At 46.9% G+C, this 23,757-nt stretch overlaps 1 protein-coding gene across 1 annotated transcript in view; it reads right to left on the minus strand.

Moving 5' to 3' along the window:
- The window catches only part of LOC138453423 (CD109 antigen-like), a 1,481,241-nt gene that overhangs the window by 899,342 nt on the left and 558,142 nt on the right, over positions 1–23,757 (minus strand). The window contains exon 14 of the mRNA XM_069606256.1: positions 18,953–19,129. Coding sequence (XP_069462357.1) covers positions 18,953–19,129 — 177 coding nt within the window. The remainder of the gene's footprint in view (positions 1–18,952; positions 19,130–23,757) is intronic.

Raw genomic sequence — 23,757 nt, forward strand, 5'->3', positions numbered from 1 at the left:
CAAATCTGACTGAACGGACTCACACATGGCATCCTTACCATCCTGGACCATAGCAAGGAAACCATCCCGTTCGTCCCCTTAGGGAATATGTTCAGCCGCTAACGCAACACAGTTCCACAGAGTGTGTGTGAAACGAGACAAGGCACAAATGGAGTTGGCCGCCTGAAGCGCCATATCACCTGAAGAAAACACTTTCTTCGCCCAGCCATCAAAACGTTTGTCGTCCCTATCAGGAGGGATGGTAGGGTACGACGCCTGCTTTGCCGGGGCCATGGTCGCCTGCACCACCAAACTCTCCGGAGTGGGGTGCCTGGTCAAGTAGCAGGGATCGCTACTGGCTGGATGGTATTTTCGCAACAAGGACCTGCCCACCGCCGGGAGACTCTCCGGAGCAGTCCAAGCCGCCGCCACCCTTCTCTGTAGAGCCATATGAAACGGCAGTACCGGGTCAGTTGGAGGACCAACATCAAGGATGTCCGTGAGATCATCCTGCACAAACTCCCCTGGGGGAGCAGACCATCCCAAGTACTCGGAGACCCTAGCCATAAGGCGCTGGTACGAGGAATCGGCATGAGAGCCAGGCTCAGGCCTACAAAACTCCATCTCCGGAGAGGTGTCCAGTCCACTGGCATCATGCAGTGACTGCCTCAAATCGTCAAATTGACTATGGCCCAAGACCATCTCATCTGGAACCTGACTAGGAACCAGGCCATCAGAATCCTCATCCACCTCCGAAATATATTCCAGGTGGTGAATAGAAGGCACCCGAGAATGCTTGCTCTTAACCAGAGCCTTCCTAGGCGGTTCCCCCGTGCCACGGGATACCTCCGACACCCCGGCCTCGAAAGGCGTCGAGGGCATCAAGTGAATCGGCGCCGGCGTCGAGAGAACAGGCATCGGCGCCGAGAGGATCGGCGTCGAGTAAATCGGCATCGACGTCAGATGCAGCGCCGCCAGCATCGACGGCGTCGACACAGTCCTCGAAGCCGGAGCTCCGAGCGTGTCCTTCGACGACCCGAGCGTCGACGGCTTTGAGGACCTCCTCGGAGCCGGAGCCTCGAGAAAGCCTGTCGACGCCCTCGACGCCACAGGCGTCGATGTCTTCCTCGAAGACATCACAGGTGCACACGGTCTCGAACGCGTCGAGGACCGGGACCTGGAATGGGTACGTCGAGAACGAGTCCCCTTGTCCGAACGGGACCTCTCCCGTGACTCGTGCCGACCACTGTTGCGAGCGGTGTCTCTCGACCTCTTACGGCCGACCCCACTCGGGGGCGCGGACAGCTTAGTACCCTGCGACTCGAGAATCGCCAGCATTTTCTTCCCGAAGGAAGCCCATTCCTCCGGCGTCACACGGCTAGTGGGGTAAGCGACGTGCCGGGCAGAGTCCTCAGAAGAGGACCTGGAAGACGACCGGTGTCGGCGCTTCCGAGAATGCCTCGAAGAGGCAGAGGAGTGGCGAGACCGACTCCTAGAAGGAGACCCACGAGACTTCCGACGACGACGCAGAGAGTCACCTCTCGAATCATCCGTCGAAAGCCCCGCAGACTTCGACTTCCGGGGCTTGGACACCCGACCTACCGACAACTTCTTCTTACGTTCCCGTAAGGCTTTGGACGTGAGCGACTAGCAGTCGATACAGTCATCCGTGTCGTGGGCCTCCCTGAGGCACCAGAGGCAGGCGTTGTGCGAGTCCGTCACCGACATCTTGGACCCACACTCCCCGCACTTCTTGAAGCCCGGACGCGGGGTCGAAGACGAAGTAGAACACATCTTCACACGAAGGATTTACTCACAAAAACGAACAGGTTCGAAGAACCGAGAAGAACAGAACTCCAAAGAGTCGAGGCGTAACCGAGATTCACGAAGCAACACGTTATCGGAAAAAACGGAACTGCGGCTATGGGCGTCGTGCGTCCTACTTATCACATCGGATGACGTCAGACGAGGTCCTCGACGACGGCGCATCGACGTCATCGACGCAGGCGCCGAAAAAACTTTCCGAAGCAGCACAGCTGTGGTGATTACCTGTCATAGATATGGAATACGTCGGAGGACCCAATCCCCTCGAAGTATAGGGCCACCTCGGAATGATTTTACGAAGTTTTGTGTGGTTTCCAGGGGGAAAGGGGCAAGGTTTAGGGGGGGTTCAAAAAACATTTGAAATCCTCGTAGACATAATGGAAAAATAATTTTGCTCGCTTACCGCCAAAACCGCTAGATAGATTTGCACCAAAGTTGCACAAGGATCAGCGGCTTGGTCCGGAAAGTGCATTTTTGCAAATTTGGTGTAAATCTGTCCAGTTGTTATTTTCAAAATGGCCAAAAAGTGGGACAAACAGTGATTTCCTGGTTCAGTGTCCACGTACACCTCTGGACCAATCAGAGGATGACATGATGTTCGCTGACATCAAACTCGCATGCTGAATGTGAGGTTCTTCAAAACTTTTGAAACTAACACCATGTTGGATTTGCGGACTGTGCCCGTAGTCCGTGAACGTTGCAGTAAAAACACATTAATAAACATTACTCTTTTCAAACTAATGAAACCATGGACATAAAAAGTCAAAAATCTCGTGTTTTTTCTTCTCCAATGGCCGCAAACATTTCAGATTCTCAGAGACATTGCTGTGATGTTTGCGAACTTAACAAAAGTTTGAGGACATCCATTTATATTTCTGCATTATAGGGTCAGTTAAAAGCAGTTTCTGGATGGATTATAACTTTGGTGGGATTCAATGAAACTGCATGTAATTATGAATTATCATTTTAGACCGAACCTCGAATGCTTCTGCAAGGTTTGTTGATGTTTTGCCAAGAGGGGGCAAAATAGGAGGGGGGTTCCCCAAATATTTGACCGGCTTAAGAATTTGGTGCCGTTTGACGAATCTGCGTACAGGTTGCAAACAGGTTTTAGACCCAACTATGAATGTTTTTGCAGAGTGTTGTAGGATTTTGTCAATAGGAGGCAAAATTAGAGGGGGGGGGGTCTGAACATTTTTAGATGACTTATAACTTCGGTGCCATTTGAGTCTGCACAAATGTTTGATAAAAGTTTTATAGACCCAACCCTGAATGTTTGTGCGAAGTCTGAATGGATTTTGTCAAGTGGGGGCTGTTATATCACTAATTTTTGTACATACATTTTTACACTTCTCAAAAAATAAAACATCATCGAATTTGCAGCAAATGTGTAAGGAGCACTGGCCACGCACCGAAAGCATGGTATCGCAAATGTGTCCATGTTTTATTTCTTAAAGTGTCATAATGCAGGTACACAAAATAGTGATATACCTTTGGTGACTGAGGTATACCTTGTAGTCATGGCCAGAGGCCAGATTGTCCGGGGCTGTGACTCAAACAATCTGGCCACTGGCCATGGGTACGAGGGGCTGGTAATGGGGGAAAAAGTAGGCATGACCACCAGGGATCAGCTATGTGGTAAAGTGTTTCGAAATCGGGATAGGTTTGAATGGGAACAAAATTTGGCTTGTGGCTTCAGCCCCAAGTGCTGGACGGGATTGCAGCAAACTTGTGTGATGAGCATCAGCAAGGACCTGAAAGCATGCTTTTGCAAAGCTGTCCTATATTTTAGTTTTCCCAAAGTGTAAAAATATACGTACAAAAAAAAGTGATATAAAAGTGGTGCCTGGCAGTGGGCCTGGCCCTTAGCAAGGATAAATGTCTACTCTAATTTGCTTGTTGGGGCATGCAGCATGGCCAAAGCCGTAGGTTTAAATGGGAAAAGAAAGTCTTCTAGTGGCTATAGCCTGAAGTGCTGGACGGGTTTGCAGCAAACTTGCGTGAGGATCATCAGCAAGGACTTAAAAGCATGCTTTTGCAGATCTGTCCTGCGTTTTACTTTTTGAAAAGTGCCATAATGTAAGTACAAAAAATAGTGATACAAGTTTGGTGCCTGGGCAGTGGGCCTGGTCCTCCGCAAGGACAAATGTCTACTCTAATTTGCTTATTGGTGCATGCAGCATGGCCATGCCCATTGAATTTTGGAGACTGGCCATGGCTGCAAGCCCTGAGCAATGGCCATTGGTCACATTATGAGGATATAGTGGACACTGAACTAGGATGCAGAGTAGGTGCGGTGGATAATGGGGGTGGTTTGGTGGGGCTGGGGTCATGGTCTAGCCTCATGCCATAGCCAATTCATCCCCAGCAGGTACTGCTGATGATAAACATCTGTATGCGTTGCAAAAAATATGTTTGTTAAAGGAGGCTTATAGTTCTTTCATGTATGTTAAAAGAGGAATTATTAATAACATATACATTGATGTAACATCATAAAACATTTTCACTTATAAAAACCTATGAAATTCAGTGATAAAATGTTAAGTGGTTAAGTTGCAGTAATACAAATCTTTGCAATTCACTGAAATAACTTTGTTACAGGGACGTTATGGTTACAAGTAAAATTGAAAAACCCAAGAAATTGGACAGTTATGGTAAAATATGCAACCATAATTCGCATCACCGGCATGCACTGCTAACAGTACCACCCAAGACATCAATGATGACATCACAAATGACATCACTGATTCCATCACATATCTGGGGTGGTTGTTTTTGTTCAGTGACAGTATTCATTTTAAGCTTAGGACTTAATTTTCTTATACTACATTGAAACCATGATACACATACTATAATGGCACTCTGCATGTAGAGCATTTGTGATGTCATCTTTGATGTCATTGGTGTTATTCTTAGCAGTGCACAGTGGTGGCGTGAGTTATGGTTGCATAGCATACCATAACTGGCAAATTTATTGGGTTTTTCTTTTTTTATAAAACCTTTATTTTTGGTTTTCTGAACACAATACAACTTCTCACCCACATTAGGGTGGAATTAACTTGCACCATTCCCATTCCCCTCTCCCTGTACCCCGCCCCGCGTCTCCCCTCATGGTGTTCGGTTTCAATGGCGGCTCACTCTGCACCAGGCCAGTTCCTCGTCATAGGGTGCCACTGAGTGTTGGGCTTAAGCGTTAACAACATCGCAGTCAATAACTAATGAGTGCTGGCAGGGGAGGCTGGGGCATCCTCAGCCTCCTTCATCAGGAACAGCGTCAGTGGGCCCCATATGTCAGGAGGACAGGCGTGGAGGGGCAGCAGTTTGACAAAGTCAGTTTCAACATCTTGGCAGTAGAGGATGTCTTTACGCCAGGCGGAGACTGTGGGGGGCGGACCCCGGCCCCATGCCATGGCGACCCTTCTCCGGGCAAGTGTTAACAGTAGGCCAGCCAGTCTTCTTGTTGGTGCTGATAGCTTTTTTATCAATCCCAGTAGGGCTGCCATGTGGGCAGGTTGAATGGCTTCTCCGATGATTGCTCCAGTAGTATCTAGAACCTGGTTCCAAAACGTGGTCAGTCTGGGACAGTCCCAAGCGAGATGGACAAAGTCGGCTGGTGCTGCTCCACATCGCTCGCATTTTGAGGGAGTTTCAGTATGGTGTTTGTTTGTTTTTGCTGGTGTATGATAGGTTTGATGAAGGATGTTAGAGTGGATTAGTTTGAGGCGAGTGTTGAGTGCAATTTTTTGCGTTTTCTTGAGGATGAACGACCAGTCTTCTTCAGGGATGGTTGTATCTAAGGACTTCTCCCATCTGATTTTTGCTCTGGAGTTGTTGGAGGTTGTGTTGGTGATGATGGCTTTGTATAATTGTGAGACCAGTCTACCTTCTCCTTGTGATTGTATTACGTTGTGCAGAAGTTGCCAGGTCGGAGGTTGGTGAGGGAAGTCAGGTAGGAGCGCTTGAAATGTGTAGCGAGTTCTGAAGTAGATAAAGATGTCGAGCGCTGTGGTGCCGCCTCTCATTTTCGCCTGTTCTGGAGTCAGGAAGGTATCATCGGCGAACAGGTCTCCAATAGAATTTATCTTTAGTTTTTCCACCCACTGATGGAAAACTCTTTCAGACGCCAGCAGGATTCTGGGTATGAATTTGATGGGGAGGAGTGGAGAGTATCTCGATCGTACTTCACATTTTTGTGCGAGTTTCTTCCAGATTTTATACGTCGAGAGTATAACATTCATGGTATTGTTGGCGACTGGGATCTGGCTGAAGATAACCGCCCTCAGTAAGTTGGGTGTCACTAGGGCTCGCACCACCTGAACGTGGGGTCTGACTGTTTGTGTCGAGTACCAATGGCCAAGAAATTGCGCCTGTCGCCCAAAAGTATTTCTCCAGGTCTGGCAGTGCCAGACCCCCGTTCGTCACTGGGAGGGTCAGTATTGAGTGCGCCACTCTCGCTGGTTTGCCCGCCCACAGCAGATCGAGGACCATACTTTTCAATTCTTTCAGGAAGGATTGTGGCAACAATAAGGGAATGTTTGTGAATAAGTACAGCATCTTAGGCAAGATCACCATTTTAACTAGGGAGGCCCTTCCCCAGAGGGTTAGCGGTAGGGTTTTCCAACAAGCTACCTTCTCCTGTAGTGATTTGGCGGCTACTCTGTAGTTGTCGTGGAACACTTCTTGGTGATTTCGTGACAGTTGTATTCCAAGGTACCGGACTTTGGATGTCTTCCACGTGAGCATGAAGTCATCTGCAAAGGGTTTGGCCGCCGAGGTCAGTGGGAATACTATGGATTTTGACTGGTTGATTTTCAGCCCAGACGCTGCGCCAAATTTGATCACCTCCCTCATGAACGGGTTCAGATTGTCCGCGAGGTCTCGTACAAATAGCATGACGTCATCAGCATACAGTGAAATGATGAGTTTATGTGGGCCAATGATGAGTCCTCTTTGTTGTCGCTGTTCTCGCAGGTTAGAGGCAAGTGGTTCCATCACCAAGGCAAATAAAAGAGCGGACAGCGGGCAGCCCTGCCTGGTACCTCGCCGCAGATTGATGGTAGCTGACTTTGCTGACCCCACTATGATGTTGGCTTGTGGATTGGTATATAACAGGGATACTAGTTTAATGAAGCGTGCTCCCAGTCCCATCCTGGTGAGCACTGCAAACAGAAATGGCAACTCCACCGAATCGAACGCTTTTTCTGCATCGAGCAGGACGGCGACTGCTTGCTGGGATGGGTCCAACGCTTCCATGACGACGAACAGCCGTCTGATTCCAAATGTTGTGTTGCGACCTGGTATGAACCCAGCCTGGTCAGCAAGTACCAGGGCGGGCATCAGTGGCATCAGCCTGCTCGTGAGAACCTTCGCTAGTATTTTATTGTCTAGGTTTAGCAGGGAGATGGGACGGTAGGATGCGCATTGCTCTGGAGGTTTGTCTTGTTTATGCAAGAGGACAACGTTGGCTTCGCAGGTAGACAGTGGGAGAGCGCCTTTTTCAAGGGTTTCTCATACACAGCTGCTAGGAGGGGGGCCAGAGTATTTGCAAACGCTTTATAAAATTCTCCGGTGAGGCCGTCCGGGCTAGGGGCTTTGGATTTAGGAAGAGATTTGATAGCTTCAAGGATTTCTTCTTGTGTGATTGGTTCGTTGAGAGGCTCCCGTAGCTGACTTTCGACGCAAAACAATTCTGTGTCTTCTAAATACTCAAGTGGTAGATCTGAGTTTCCATTCTGTTGGGTGTTATAGAGGTCTTGGTAGTAGAGTCTAAATTCTTCCACCATTTCCTCGTCTGTGTACATTAGAGCTCCCTGCGTATTGCAGATGCATTCGATTGGAGTTAGCTTGTGGTCGGCTTTTATTAATTTTGCTAGTAGGGCACCGGGTTTTTGGCCTTCAACGTACTGTCTGATTTGGTAGCCGCGGTTTAGAAATTTTATTTCACGCTCTGCCGTTGCATTGAATTTCTGAAGTTCCTCTCTCAGAGCAGCTTTTACTCTCGGGTTGTCTGAGCTTGTGTCCTGGCATTCGAGTTTTTTTAGTGGGTCCTCACTGGCTGCCAGCTAATGAGTTTGAGGATGCCGTTTTCCTTGGCTAGACACACTCCTCTTAAGAAGCATTTGAAAGTTTCCCAGATCGTGCTGGCAGAGGGGACTGAGCCAATATTGGTTTCTAAGAATGTATCAATCTCCTCTTTCAGTTCAGTCCCGAACACCTCGTCTTGCATGGAACCAGTTTTGAAGCGCCAGCATTGCAGCGTGGATTTAGGATGACAGGGTTGAGGTTTAGGATAACCGGGGAGTGGTCGGAGAGAGTTCTTGGGAGTATGTGGCAAGGAACAGACTCTAGAGGGCCATTTGCTGAAACAAACAGATAATGGATTCTTGAGCTCGAGTTGTGTACCGTTGAGTGGAATGTATAGTCACGCTTTTCTCCGTTGGCCGCTTTCCAAGCGTCTTTTAAATCGAATGCACTGCATATCTCCGCTATTTATAGGCTGGCTTTAGATTTAGGTTGAGGTATGGCTCTCGATCTATCATTAATTGGATCAAGAACCGTATTCATGTCTCCACCCCATATTATTGTAGACGGTTCTTGTGAGGAGAGTTGTGAAAGAACCCAGCCAAAATTATTCGGGCCGTCTACATTCGGTGCGTAAGAATTGACGAAGGTTATCGTCTTGCCTGCTATAATGCCACTCACGAGGATGGTTCTGCCTTCTGAGTCTTTTGTTGTGTTGATTAGGCGAAAGTTGGTTCTCTTGTGAATTAGGATAGCGACTCCCCTGGAGTAGGACGAATAAGATGAGAAGTATCTGTGGCAGCCCCAGGACTTGGCCCATGTGTGGTCTTTGCCAGGGGTTAGATGTGTTTCTTGGACCATAGCCACATCCACCTCATGTCTTCTCAGATACTGTAGGATTTTCCGTGTTTTGGACGGGACGTTACCCCCCCTTATATTCCAAGTTGCAACTTTGAATGGAGCGGGTTAGGGTATATCTTACCGTTTGATTGTGCTATATGGACCTGGAGCGTCGAGTCCAACCTTGAATTGATCGCCTTGGGTATTGTTTGTGAGGTTCTTGTTGGATGGCGCTTTGGCACCGATGATGAGATGAGAGATGGCGGGGCGACGAGCAGCAGCGGGTGGGTGGTGCAGCTTCCCCCCTCTGCTTTTGGTGAACTGTCTTTGTGGGCAACCCCCAACTGGCCCGTAATCAAACTGACGCCGGAGACTTTCCTTGGGGTCTGGTCTTCCCCCCCCTGTAACCATAGAACTTTCCCCATTATGCGGACAACCCCCAACTTGTCCGTCGGGACCCCTCCCAACTTGAATTAAGTAAAAAAATACTGTGTAAGGGGCGCTTGGGGCCTCCCAGTTGTCCCTGCCCCGCATTCTTCCATCTTGTTCTCATTCCGGTGGGTTTGTTATGGTCCATTAAAGTGTGTTGGTCTCCGGTTCTTTAAGGAGGGTTTCTAGGGTTCCTATCCCTTTGGGGACGGGGTTGATGAGGATATTGGTCAGGGCATCCGTTCTGGTCAAGGTATGTGTGAGCCTCTTCAGGAGATTGGAAGAAGTGGATCCTTCCGTTGTATTGCACTCTGAGCCGTGCTGGGAACAGCATTGATTAGGCTATCTGGTTGTCTCTGAGCCTTTGTCTGACGTTGGTGAATGCCCTTCTCTGTGTTTGGACTGCCGGAGAGAAGTCGGGGTAGAGGTGGATTTTGTCCCTGTTGTGTAGCAGCTCTCCCTTTTCTCTGGCCAGCCGGAGGATGGTGTCCCGGTCTCTGTAATTAAGTAATTTCGCAATAATCGGTCTGGGAGGAGCTCCAGGGACGGTCTGGCAGACGGGATTCTGTGCGCTCTCTCCACTATGAACAGATGGGAGAGGTTTTCACGACCAAAGAGAGGCACACAGAGTGACTCAACCCATTCTTCCATCTTCGACTGGGATTCTTGCTCACTCACACCGATGATGCGGATATTATTCCGTCTAGATCGGCCTTCTAAGTCTTCACATTTGGCCAGAGTTGTAGCCATTTGGCTCTCCAGTCTGGATACCTTGCTCGACAGGGAAGCTGCGCTATCGTCCAAGCCAGAGACTCGCTGTTTCGACTTCATTTAGGCGCTCTGTGTGGGTGTCGATGTGGTGTTGTATTTGGTCCACTTTAGAGGATAGGCCGTCCATTTTGCCGTTCAGGCTGCCGATGCCCACCTTCAGTTCAAGGAGGAGTTCTTTTATTTCCAGCGAATTGTTCCCTGGTTCCGTTTGCTGTGAGCTTTCCGGTGTGGGATCGTCGTCGTCTTGTAGACGGGGTGTGCCATTATCAAAGTTCAGTTTCCTTTGCATTTTATCGGTTTTCCCCATTGTAATTTGTTGAATGGGTGAGGTTCGTAGGCTGTGACTGGAGGTCTGCAGTGAAGTCGGTTCTCTGTGAAGCCCTTAGAAGGGGCAAGAGCCACTATAGAGGCCAAGGGTGGAGGCAGGTGAGGATTCCTTCAAAGATGGCGCTGTCTGGTGTGGTTGCGAGGGTTCAGCGTGAGTGTGCGGACGCGCCAGGCCTGTTGTGTCGGTAGGGAGACAGGAGCGGGGGCCGGCTCACTTTCAGTCCAAAAGTTGGCCGCTATGTGATAATGGGGGAGTGCTGGTTGGTGGAGTCCCTCTGGCAGCGCTATCTCCTCCGCTGTACCCCCATCCACATGGGTGCTTTGTCTAGACAAATTGATTTTACAGGGGGAAGCGTTAGTCCTGGGTTCTTAGGGTTGCGGGGCTTCTTCTGTCGTGGTGCCGGAGAGCAGGGCCGCCGGGGGCGGACGGGGCTGCTGGGGATCGACTCCCGGGCAGAGAGGGCCTAGTGAAGCAGGATGTTAGAATGATGAGTCACCTCTCCCCGCCTCCAGCCACCCGTACCTCGGTTTTGGCACTGGTCTGGGCCTCGCTCCATCGCCGCCTCTCTCTTCTGGTTCTCCCGATTCGGGCCGCTTCAGTCCCTCGTCGCGTCGGGTATCAAGGTGCGCCCGCCTTCTGGAACGCGGCTCACCGCCTCCGTTTAATGGCAGGAGTGGGCGACAGGGAGGCGGGGCTGTCGAGATTTCGTTGGCGGCTCGCACCGATGATCTGCCTCTGTTCGCGCTCCGGGCAGCGCCGTCGCACCAGAGCCAGGGACACGCGACTAGCCGGGTCCCAGCGCTTGATGGGTCATAACGGCGTTAGGAGAGCCGATTTTCTTCTGGATTTGGAGGGAGGGCGGAAAGGAGATCAGGAGCCGGGGACACCGCTTGGTTGAGAAAAACCAACTCTGGAACAGCAGGATTCTTTCAGATTAATCCGGGGCAGCGCGGGAGCTCAAGCCTTGGCGGCCATCTTGGGTGGCCCTCTAGCGCCCTCTGTAAATTTCTTGGGTTTTTCGATTTTACTTGTAACCAGAACATCCCTTTAACAAAGTTTTTTCACTGAATTTGATGGGTTTTTATAAGTGCGACTTATCCATAACATCCGTTTTAACAATGCTTTTTCACTGAATTTCATAGGTTTTTGTTACTGCAACTTTACCATGATGTCCCTTTAACAATGTTTGTTCACTGGATATAATATATGCTTATACATGCTTTTCCGTGCTGCTTAAATGCGGTTAGTTGGGGTCGTGCAATGTATCACACCAGTCACCAAGAGACCGACCATAAAACAAGGGGCTTGTAGCACGCTGCTTAACCAAAATCTGTGATCCTTGTGACATAATTTAATCTCACTGCGCATTGCCTAAAAATATTGCGAGTTTCCAAAGTCTGCAATCTTTTATACATCCAAATATCACTGTTATCAAAATCCGTTTGTGATTGATGAATGTCTTTGAGCGATGGGTTGCGCCTGTTTTAAAATATAAGATGGCGGTATCCACCGCCCATGGCTGAAGGCCATGGCTAGTGGTATGGTAGTGTTTTAAAATTGACAGTGGGCACAACCGAAGGCTGTGGCCTCTGACCATGTGTGGGAAAAATCGGTGCAATATCAAAACCCTTGAAATTCAAGGAAAATACTTTAGTTGCAGGGACGTTAAGATAATAATTGAACCTTAACTTTGTGCACCCTGGTGCACAGCCTATGCCACAATGATGACATCCCAGATGACGTCACTGATGAAATCACTAATTCCATTACAACAGTAACCAGCACTAAGGATGGCCTTTAACCATGGTCAGTGTCCATAGGCAAATATATTTTGACACATTTAATGGGCTATTAGTCATGGACACTGACAAAGGCCTTCAGCTGTGCACAATGTATATTTAAAAAAACGAATAGGCCACCAACCATGGTGTTTAGCTTTCACCAGTGCCTACAGCCTTCAGCTGTGTCTACTATATATTATATAGGTTATCCAGCCACTAGCCATGGCCTTCAGCACAATACTGCCCAGTAACCATGGCCTTCGCCCGTGCCCACTGTATATTGTAACATGTAAATTGGCCACTAGCCATGGTCTTTGACTTTGGCTAGAGGCTACATCATCCGGCTATGCTCACTGTATGTTTTAAAATACTAATGTGCCACAAGCTATGGTCTTCGTCCGTGTGCAGTGTATATTTTACAACACTAACCAGTCATTAGTCATGGCCTCTGGCCGTGCTGTCTGCAGCCAGTGGCAACAGCTTTCGACTTTGCTCACTTTATATTGTAAAGCAGTAATGGAACACTAGGTATGGCTTTCCACCATGCACACCATATTTTACAACACTAACTGACCACTAGCTTTGCCCTTTGGTGATGGCTAGTGTCCCCAGTCTTCATCTTGGCTAAGTCCACGGCCTAAATTTTTATTAAGCTAATATAAGTTTTTATGAGAGAACCTATAAATGATGTAAAGTGTAACACTATTATTAATGTAATCCATTATATACAACATAATTAGTGTCGTCACCAGTGATGTTATCTGTGATATCATCATCAGTGATCTGATAGAGCATGCAATTAGTGATGTTATCTGTGATATCATCATGTTCATAGGCTGCGCAACAGGGGGCATGCAGAAAAAGTGACTTTAATTTCAGGGATTTTGTCAAAAAGAGATGGGCTTCTGAAGGGGACAATTGTTGCTATATCCTCCAACCCACGCATGTCTTTTGCTTGGACCATGCCCACAACCTTGTGGTGAAACTTTTCCTCTAGATGCCATGATTGGTGGGGTCTGAACATATGGACACGTTTCGGCTAGCCATGCAGTGTAAGAATTGCAAGTAGCCACAGCTTACCATGGCAGATGTTAAAAAGACAGCATTCCTTACGCAATGAAGTTCTACAATACATATGCTTGAGTACCTACCCAAGCAGAGCAATGGAGTGCAACAGCAGCACATTGGAAGGAAAATTCCTTATACCCACTCAGTGGCAGCTGCAGAGTAATGTGTGGTCATCTTTGGCCATTTGAGTAGGCAACCCAAAGTCACTCAAGGAGGTGAAGCCACTGGTGTACCTTCTGTAAATGCAAATACCCAAAGGATAGGGAACATAGCTTTGCTGGTGAGGCAGACATTAATCAGTGGGAAGGACACCTGCCATCAACCTTGTGCAGGGATACATGTATTGTTGCAATGAAGAGTGACATTACATACATTCTAATGTCATTACTTGACTTTAATGTCAGGGAAGTCACTTTCCTGCAGCTTGTAGGTCTGATTGGATCCACATGCATATCAAGACATGGGGCTTCATTATAAGTTTGCCGGTCCGGAAACAAGGGTGCCAGTGATCTTACCGGCACCCTTGTTTCCGGACCGGCAAACTCAGTGTTTGACTGCCATGGCCACTATGCCCAACAGGTCTGAATCTGCCGGTCGCAGCGCCCACGGTAGGTCAACACTTCACAGAATCGCCAGCACCATTAGCAACGGTGCCGGCGCTTCCGTGTCCCCAGTCCTATGGGATTTTATGGGAATGGGACTTACATTTTGCCGGCGCCCTACTTCCCAGGCCGCTGGAGTTGTAATCTCCTAGTGGCAGCGGGAAGTCAGGTGCCGGTAATTATTTACGGGTCTGGCAACAACCCACCGGGAGCACCAGCAGGGTTACCGCCAGACCCGCAACAAGGCCCACGGTCAGCAGTTGAAAAGATATACTGGTGTGTCAGTTAAGAGATCAACTCCCACAAAATGTACATACACTGGAGAATGGCAAAAGAGACTGTGATAAACTCATTCCCCAGTCAGGCATGCCCTCTACATCTGGGTCTACAAATGCACGTGTTGGTGGGCCAACAGAAACACAAATGGTGAATTATTAGCTGCTTGAAGCACGGCAATAGGGAAGAGATGATCTACTTCAATTTTGGCTGAGCAAGAGTTCTGTCCTGCCATTCAGATATTTCAGACTGACCATTGAAAACTAATGTTGCTGTGCTACCATTGTACTGTGCAAAGCAGTCTTTAGTGTTGCCATAGCTAGTGTGTCTGGCTGAAGGAGGTATGTATCAGAGTCCCATTTTGAGCAATTGACATTTATTAAAATAAGACCGCTTTGCATCCTAGCAAGCCCAACAACAGGACACTGGACAGGCTATTAATTCTAAGGATAATGACATCCCAATCTGCACCGGTCAGGCACACATAAGTGGAGGCAGTCGATAGGTTGCAGCAGTGCATCTGGTAACAGCATTGGTACTGGTGTTGGAGGTGCATGAGAGAATAAAGCTCATGATGCGAAGGTTGACTATTAGAATGGCTTGCTATTATTGTATTTGAGTCAAACATGTGATACACAAACAATTAGCCACTCTGAATGAATGTGGGATCTCTGATACAGATACAGCATTCCATCAATCTTTTAGCTTTCTCCGAGAGTAGCCATTCAATCAACGTGTCCAGTTCGCCAATAGCGATGTGACACTGTCAATTTATTAGCTACCATACAAGCTAGAGTTCTTCAATTAGTATGGCTCTCTCAAAGATGATCAAGTTCCTCCATTTAAAGGTATTCCCAGAGGGCGGGGCCACTGCCACAATTCTTTTGGCCGTCGAACAGAGATGAGATAATGCCTCAATGTATGGGGTTCTCCCACAAACACTAGCACCTCCTGCAATTGTTATGGCTCTCACAAAAAGGATAGCCTGCTCCACCATAACTGCATCTTTCCTTCCACTTTTCCCAGCTACATGCAAGAAGAAAAGATGGTCCTCCAGCATGTGCCTCCCCATAGCATCTTCTATTGCTGTTTGATCTAGAACATCTTGGTACTCAGAAAATTTCATTTGGTCCCACGTAAGTACCCCAAATGGAGGCAGCAGAGCCAAAAACACATACAGGGTAGACTGTGGAGGCAACACGCCAGATGATTGGGTGCATGTCCAGCTTCCTGGGACATGCGCCCAGATGCCTAATCACCACCATTGGTGGAGGATCTGCACACATGGTGAGTCACAGGATGAAAGGAAATGATAGGTGTCAAATGTAATTGCTCATGACCACCCAGTCCAATGTGGCACTGTCTGACCTTTAACCCACCTCAAATGCATGTTTGTAAAATGTACACAGCAACACACAGTCCTCCCAAGGAAATTGTTTGCCAAAGTCCGATAAAATCCTACTGGGCCTTCCGGAAACACCTGAAAACCTGCCTTTTCAAGAAAGACTGTATAAGATCAGCATCCCTTTCATGTGAAACCATTCCCTCCTACCTTTCCCTCCTCCCCCCTCAAACTAGCCTGTCTGTGCAACTCGATTCCACTGCAACATGCCTCCCTGTAACTGAATCTGATCTCTCATCTGTATCCCAATATGCTCTTGACCCTCAGTGCCTTGATGCCTCTGGGCTTAGGACGCTATGCAAATGTGAAAATAAATAAATACATAAAAATACTGCTGCAACCAGAACCATGTGAATGGTTGCATAAATGGTGGGGATGTTTCCTTATTCTTATGGAGTTTGGCCAGGGACTTTTGTACATGACATTGCCCCTCTGCTGACACAGTTAGATGCCCTCTGTCCCCTGAACAACCGCCTGCTGAGGCACCAACCCCAGCACCACCTCTCAAGCCTCCTGCTCCTCTTGAGACACCTCATACGAATCTGCATATAAGTCTCCCGCTCACAATTTAAAGTCTTCAACACTTGCTAATGTGCCACTGAATTCCCCAACAATGATGGGTCCTGAAAAATGTCCCCCAGGTTCCCCACATCCACTTTGCTTTCTGCTTCTTCAGAACCCATCCACCTCCTTTATCAAGTATTCTGTCAGACTGCACACCAACACATCTGGCATGCTCTCTTAAAATACCAGCTGTAGCTGTGTAGGCCTTGCAACTCATCATCAATCTGACCCCATGACAGACTAGCCATTTTTCACTTGCACTAGGATCCTCCATAATCAGACATGATGTTCATGTTCACAATGTCCGACTCTCATGGCATTGGTCTCCATATCCCAGGAACAAAGAATGCTAGTCTGCTGTTGCAACCCACCCCCATAGCATTTCCCCCTTTAGCAGCATTCCCCACTACATCTACCTCCCACTTCCCCCATCCCCAACAGAGGGACACAGAGATGCAGGATACTATGAATAATTTCCTACCTAATTCCCCAAGCCGAAAAATAAAGAAAATACACATACACAACACACAAGAACAAACAACAATAAAGCAATGAACAGATCACTAGGTAAACAATGAAGTAAAGGAAACTGGGGAAACAGGGATAAAAAGGGGGCAGAGGGAGAACATTTAAGGCATGTGAGGGTGTAAGATTAAGAGACAGATACAATAGTGGTATGTTGATTGGCAGAGACTGTTATCATAAACCAAAAATGAGGGGAAGTTGGAGGAAAACCTAACTGACCCTATCTCGAAGAGGGGTGTCCCAGCCACTACAAAACTAGCTAATGGAAACAGTCTGTCAGAATGTCCCAAAGTACAGATCGCCATCCTGTGTGCAAATCCTAATCTATCCCTCACAAGCTAAACTCAGTATAATGAGCTAAGGGAAATGTCTCTTGGCTGTCCGCTTGCAGCCCAGCATTGCAATTCAAACAAAAGCTCCAAAAGGTGTAGAAAACAAACAAATGTTCCACGTGACTCAAGGGGCTGATACCTTTTCCCTAGAGTCTTTCCAAACTTTTCGGTAGACCGGACTCCCAGGCCCTGTGACGAGGTAGAATGGACTGGACACCTTTCCCAAGTCATCTTGAGGGTCCCAGACCCTTTGTAGGCAGACCCGGCTCCCAGATACTGCGACGAAGAAGAACAACCTGGAGGCCTTTTCCAAGCTTTGTTCTGGGTCACAGACCTTTGCTCAGTACCCCTTCTTGGTCCACCCTCCTGTCAAGTGGGGTACAGCACAACCTATTCTCACTGCCTCCTTTCTCTGACATTACGTTCACCACTAGCCTTGGTTTACTCTCCTGCCAAGGTCTCCGACTGTCAATCTAGTGTGTAGGCTCTGTGTTTCTCTTTATCACTATTAGGGGTGCACCTCCCCCATCGTCAGTCTCAGACCCTCTTCACGTGGTTAGCTTCACAGTTCTCTTTGGACTCTGGCCTTTTTGTAAGTGTACCATTCGTATGCCATCTTATTTCCGTTTGGGGTGCACTTCCCCAGAATGGGTCCCAGGCCCCCTTCAGCTGATTACTCTGCCAGTTCTCTTTGGGGTGGTATTTTGTCCCCTGCATTCTTGTTTGGTCTCTCTCTCTCTGGTCCCACTGGGACAAGGAGGATGGCTCTGTACTCCCCCCCCCCCCCCCAACCGCAACTGCTGGGTTCTCCCTGCGCCTTTCCAGTCCCCCTTGGCATACCTTTGTACTTGGTGCGCAAGGTTTCCAGTCCTCAGCATCACCGCTAAGCTTCTGCTGCTTCCCCTGGGTTCTTGTGGTCTTCTCTCAGCGGCTGCCCAGATGATTTCTTCCAGTGAAGGACTCTCCTGTTTCCCCTGGTCGCTTGCACACTGCTGGAGCTCAAGGCCCCCCGCCTTTCTGGGAGGCACACTGGTCTTCTTGGCTCCCCCATTGAGGGAGACCCCCATCTCCTCTCAGTTCCCCACAGACTGCTGTGGATCACGTGTTCCCCCTCTCTGGATAGTGCAGTAGTCCACAGCTTCCTCTCCTGCAACCCAGGATTCTGGCTCCTTGTTCCTCCAGGGAGGGATTCTCAGAACTTCCTGTTTTCCCTCCTCTATTTCTACTGCAGATGGACCAATGAGAAACCAGCAACCACTAGATGGTTCCTTCTGGTTCTTAGAGGTGATCTTCATTCTTCCGCGCCTCTCCCTCATCACTCTACTGATCTTTCGACTCCCTTGTGGGTCAATGGAGTGCCTCCTCATCACAGTATTTGGAAATGGATCTTCACTTGGGTGACTCCTATCTATTCATACTCGTCCCAGTACTTTCTAAGGAAATGCCAAGATGACAACGGCTCATGAGCCTATTAGCAAAGGGATTACAGGAAGGGGGTTTAGGGTCAGGTGATGGGCAAAGATACTATGTTCTCTCCCGATGGTCGTCCCTAATTCTCACCCATGTGATCCTCTCACTGAATACCACCTCCCAGGGGGACTATCGGGTAGTGACCACACCTCCCTGGCCACATGGGAAGGGGCTCCCCCATGGGAAGAAGGGACAACATCCGAAGATCCGTCACACGCAGCATAACAAACTATATAGGGGCTATGACAAATGTAAACAAAGTGAACACATGCACTAAAAGCAGAACGGGGAAAGCCCATTCATCCCCACTAGCTAGCAACTCAGTCTCCAAAATCTTCACAGGTTTCAAGATCTCTTTATCACCCAACAATTTGGTGCCCACTGGTTCCACATCCCTCTGAGTGCCTCGAAAACTCCATAAGGAAACAGGAAGTGGCCTATGTCTTTTATAAAAATTCCAACTTCCTTTAAGAGGTTCACGGAGCCAGATTGGCTGCTCAAACTTCCTGTAAGACGTCTGAGGCATTGAGAGGTCTCTCAAATCGAGATTTTCAAATTGACTTTAGATCAGAGTGGGCGTTTAAGCTCCAGAGGAACCAGTGGGAGTCTTGCATAAATGCATGAATCCCCTATGAAGATAAAACAATAAAAGTAGTCCAATAGTCTTCTTTCAAGGAGTTACATCATGTCTAAGCAGGAATACTGTCCAAACAAAAATGAAAAAGTTTACAAAACACTACCTTGTTTTCAAACACAGGTTGGACGGGTAATGAAAGAACATCATTCACAACTTCCCCATTTTCTTCAATGTAATAAACCATGATTAATGCCACAGGTGTCCATGATGATTCAGGAGTCATTGTAAAATCTGATGAATTCTTCTTGCCAACAGCCACAATCTGTCTTCTTGATACAACCTTAAGTAAAAAGGAGTATGATTTAAAAAGCAAACATTCATTCCATTACATTTATTTGTATTACAAAATGAAGCAATGTTGATGCAATTTGTATTGGAAGCTCAAACCAAATCTGCCATACCTACAGAAGCTTTACCTGTAGTCTTTCACGAGTCATCTAAAAAATGGATGAGAACAGCATTTTATTTGTAATTAATATAGAAGGACTTCTTTTGAAAGTCTACCTCTCTTTTGTGATATTGACCAATGCCACAACTAGATAAAATACAATGGAATGTTTGACAGCATAATCTCTCTCTAATGTGTTTTATACATGTTTCTTCAGAGTAAAATTGTAACTTTGTCCCAAAAACAGTGTAGTCACGCTGTTCAAACGTTTATTCAAAAGAGTACAAATATATATTTTGTTCAGTCTGCGATATATATAGCAAAGTAAGAAAGGGAAACTACAGGTCTAACTTGAATTAGAAGAGGGTGCCTCATGTCTTGCTAACAGAAGGGATATTTGCCACTACTAAAAGGAGAGTTAATTTAATTGCAAAAGATTGCTGGAAAGAAACACAACATATTCTAGGATTAGTTGCAAATTATTCCAAAAAGCCTGCCTGCTGGCAGGACAATAACATCACAATATTCACAGTCATCTTTTAGGGAGTTGTATGTTGTCCATCCAATTTGAAAGTATGTTCCCATGGAGGAAGGAAGATCTGGTATCATCACAATCCAAGGGAATATATATATCCCTCACTCCTCCACTGCTGGTTGTCTGGGAGTACCATGGTGGATCTATACTTGTGTTCTGAATGGTTCTGTTCTTTCAGCATCTGGGTGGGGATGGGGAGGAGTTGATTTATGCCATTTACCCTAGCACCCTGGGGAAAATGGTTAGTAGAAACGGGGTAGAAAACAAGGGCACAGAAGTTCCAATGTAGGATCCGAGAAGAGGAACATTACTCAGAGGGCACCATATTTCTGGGTGATTACCAAGGATTGTTGGGGCAGCACACGGATCTCCAGCTCACAGAAGCAGCCGGACACCTGGGGTAGGACGTGCACACAGAGGAAGGATATGTGGATGCATGGGAACGGCTCAGAGAAGTTGGTGAGGGCTGGAAGCTCAAAGTCTCACAAAAAAGTAGAGCAAAATGGATTCTACCAGCTGGGGATGTGATGTCTTTCCTTGGAAAGATTTGAAAACAAGGAACAGCAACGTGAAGTTGGAGTGATTCTGTATAAATAGCTACCCAGCATGGTTACAGTATGCCAAGGTGGGGGGGGGGGGTGATATGGGAATGTTGCAGTAGAAAGTTAAGTATATAATTGATGGAAACAAAAGTGTAGAGGGATACCCAGGAGTAGGCTAGTTCAGTACTCCAGGATAGTGAGAACAAGGGTGGAGAGTTTTGTCAGAATGCTAGAAGAGGTGATTGTAGACCTTCCGATGGTTAGAAGGCTGATCTTTGCAGTCAATGGGAGCAAAAAAGTGTTTTTCATTTTAGTTTATCAAAGTGGTCTTCAAACAGTCGAGCCTTGAGAGATGATTTGAGGAGGTGATGTGGAAATTAGATAGGTGAAAGAGACAGGGCTTCTCAGTTAAGGCCACAAGACATATGATATTTGTTTTTGATGAGTTCAGCATCCGACAAACTAGTTCAAACAAAACTTCAGATGCAGAGAGTGACAGTTGGTTATGCACTTAAAGTATATCAGGAGTGAAGGAATGAATGGAGGTCTGTGTATTATCAGCAAATAGGTGGCATGAGAAGCTGAAGGATGTGATGAGTGTGAACAACGAGGTGGGAATATGTGTTGTGGTCCCTGCAGAGGAGGAATGAGGAAGGAGGTGTTAGAGTTCCAGGAGATGGAAAAGGAGTCGAAGAGATATGAGGCCATCCATTTGCATATTTCTGGAGGAAAGAATTTGGAGGAAGGATCGATGATTTACAGATTCAAAGGCAGCAAAGAGGAAGTGAAATGAGATGAGGAAGGAGGAAAGGTGAGATTAGAGCACAGTGGTAGGTTTGAGTAGTAAGAAACTTGCACAGCAGCAGATGGAGAACACCTCTAAGAACTACACTGGCGACTAGAGAAGTAACAGGATAAAGAAGTATGCTAGACAAATGAGCATTTTGTTGGAAAACCTTCAAAGCACATGGTGATCCTTCAGCGAAAGTGGTACATACAGGTCCCTCCTGTTTTTATATAGTTTGGTCATTATTTGAGCTAGTACTGAGAGGTTGCCATAGCGGACAGAAACCCACACCAATCAGAAATCCACATTTCTGCAATAATATACCAGATGTGAGTATACATGCCAAATCCTCTTGTTTTCACAGCACCTTTTCCTGAGCAAGAGGTGTTAGCTAGAGTCCTTGTAAGGAGAGATAAGATCAAAGAGAAGTTCTGCCTGTTTATAGGGAAGGTCATATATATTTTGAAGCACATGCATATGTAGAATTCTTGCTGGAGCTTAGAGGAACAAGACATACTAGCTTCTGAAAACATCCCACACTGTAATAAAGCCCAAGGAACAGAGTTTACATGTTTAGACACAAAACAAATACATTTAACTAAACACATTAAGCTGTGTTCTGAAGTGTCTTCAGACATGCCTTTGAGCACTATGAATGGAACGCTGAAGAGTATACTGAATGTATGAATTCCACTGCCTAAAACGTAGAGCTTGCGATAGAAGGCTATAATGTATTAAGGGGAATATTAAATTCCTCAAGCGGGCAGACTTCTCTGAGTGAATATACAAGGTCATTTTGAAAACATGCACGCATTGGCAAGTCTTATCAGGCAAACCAGCCAAGATGGTTAATCACCATATTTAAACACCACAAAAAGACTACATTTGAACTTACTAGATTTTATTTTATTGTTTGCAGCAAGAACCTAGCTCAGGAGCAGTGGTGCGCTTTACAACCGGTGAGTGTCAGCATTGAACTTGCCATTTTATACAGTAGTGCAGTAATGTTCGTGAAAAGAAAGGGATTTGTATTCACCTGGAGGTACTTTAGAAAGAGACACATTTTTAGTGTTTGGCAGAACTGAAGGATGCTGGGGGCATTTGGAGCCTCTTCCGGGGATCGAGTTCAAGATGGTTGGGCATGACAGGAGAAGGTCTGCTTGCAAGTCTACTCTTTGTGGGCTTCTTTACACTAACCTTTTGATAACTTTGCTACGTGAGGTGACAACCTCCAGAGGTGTGGAGTTTAGTCACCAAGTATATTGGTGTTCCTTTTGATACTGCTTTGTTGGTGATGCATGCAGCTTTGAATATAATTGTGGCCCGGTGTGCCCCTATTACTGGATTTGATGCATGCCGGCACACGTAGCAGTAGTGGCGCAGCAGTCTGGGCCCTGTGAAGGAATCATGAAGCAAGACACAGACAACAGATTCAAAGTTCAAACAGACATTTTTTATTAACTCAAATGTCAGTATGGCTGAAGGCATAATTTGCCCTATACTAAGGTGGGATTTCCCTACCTAAAGAAACCAAGGAAAGACTGAGTCAGAAAGGTCAACTTAAAAGTCTTTCTGCGCCCAAAACCTATACTTTCCCTCACAACTAAAGCTAAACAATGTGTAGGGATGTTAGCAATAAAAGAACTAGGGTTCCAAATAAAGTTCTGAGCTTCTTCCAGCTCTTGGCTTACATTTCAGCTCCCCGGGTTCAAGACAATTCCATAAAGTCTTGGGGTTCCCTTCCTCAAGTTCAAGACACTTCCACAAAGTGTTGGGATAACCTTTCCCAAGTTCAGCTTGTAAACTTGCACTTATTCTCATTCGTTCAATGTTCAAAAACAGCTCCAGACCAACTTTATACTCCTTCTGGTTTCTTAACAGTTCAATCAGATTGCTTTCTCCTGTTTCACTTCAGCAACCTCCTTGGCTTTCACGATTGGGTGTTCTCCGATCTAGGCGCAGTTATCGGACCACACAGTTCACCCATTACAGTTCACGTAACCAGGAGCCATAGGCTCTCTACCCCACAGAGGTTCTTCTGTATCCCTACCTGTGGGATGGTTCACACTCACCTGGCTTTTCCTCATCAGCCTCTTGGATTTGCTACAACGTGTTCTTTCCTTTGCCAGTCTCTTGGCTTTGCCATAATGTGTTTTCGCATATAGTTCACTTTGTGGTGTTTTTGTTCCTTCACCACCTTGCTTTCATACTTTCTCGCAATCTCCCATACTTGCTTTCCACTGTATTTCATATGGCTCGTGCTTTGCTTTCAATAGGCGATACATGAATTTCACAAAAACGTATGAGGTAATATCTTTGCCCAAAAGCATTCATTTAATTTGGTATTCAATAACTGATCTTTTAACCTGCTTGCACTTTATATTGTCCTTATTTTTTCCCTCAACCCGTTGCGTTGGCTTTATTTCAACTTGCACATACTTTTTAATAAATTGGGCATCTATTTTGGCTTCCGCACAGCCCCCAGGAGCGCCCTGGTTTGAGTGCTCTTCCCTTTTCACCCATCGGTTCCTGGCATCTCCACCCGGCAGCTGTACTTTTGGCTTCTACTCCGCCAACACGATTTCCTCTGACCGCGAGGCCCACTCGCACTGTCTTTTCTCTCGGTCTGTTGCCGGCAGCTTCACTTCCTTCCTGC

This window comes from Ambystoma mexicanum, chromosome 4p (genome assembly GCF_040938575.1).
Source record: "Ambystoma mexicanum isolate Mex_15411 chromosome 4p, UKY_AmexF1_1, whole genome shotgun sequence".
Classification (NCBI taxonomy): Eukaryota; Metazoa; Chordata; class Amphibia; order Caudata; family Ambystomatidae; genus Ambystoma; species Ambystoma mexicanum.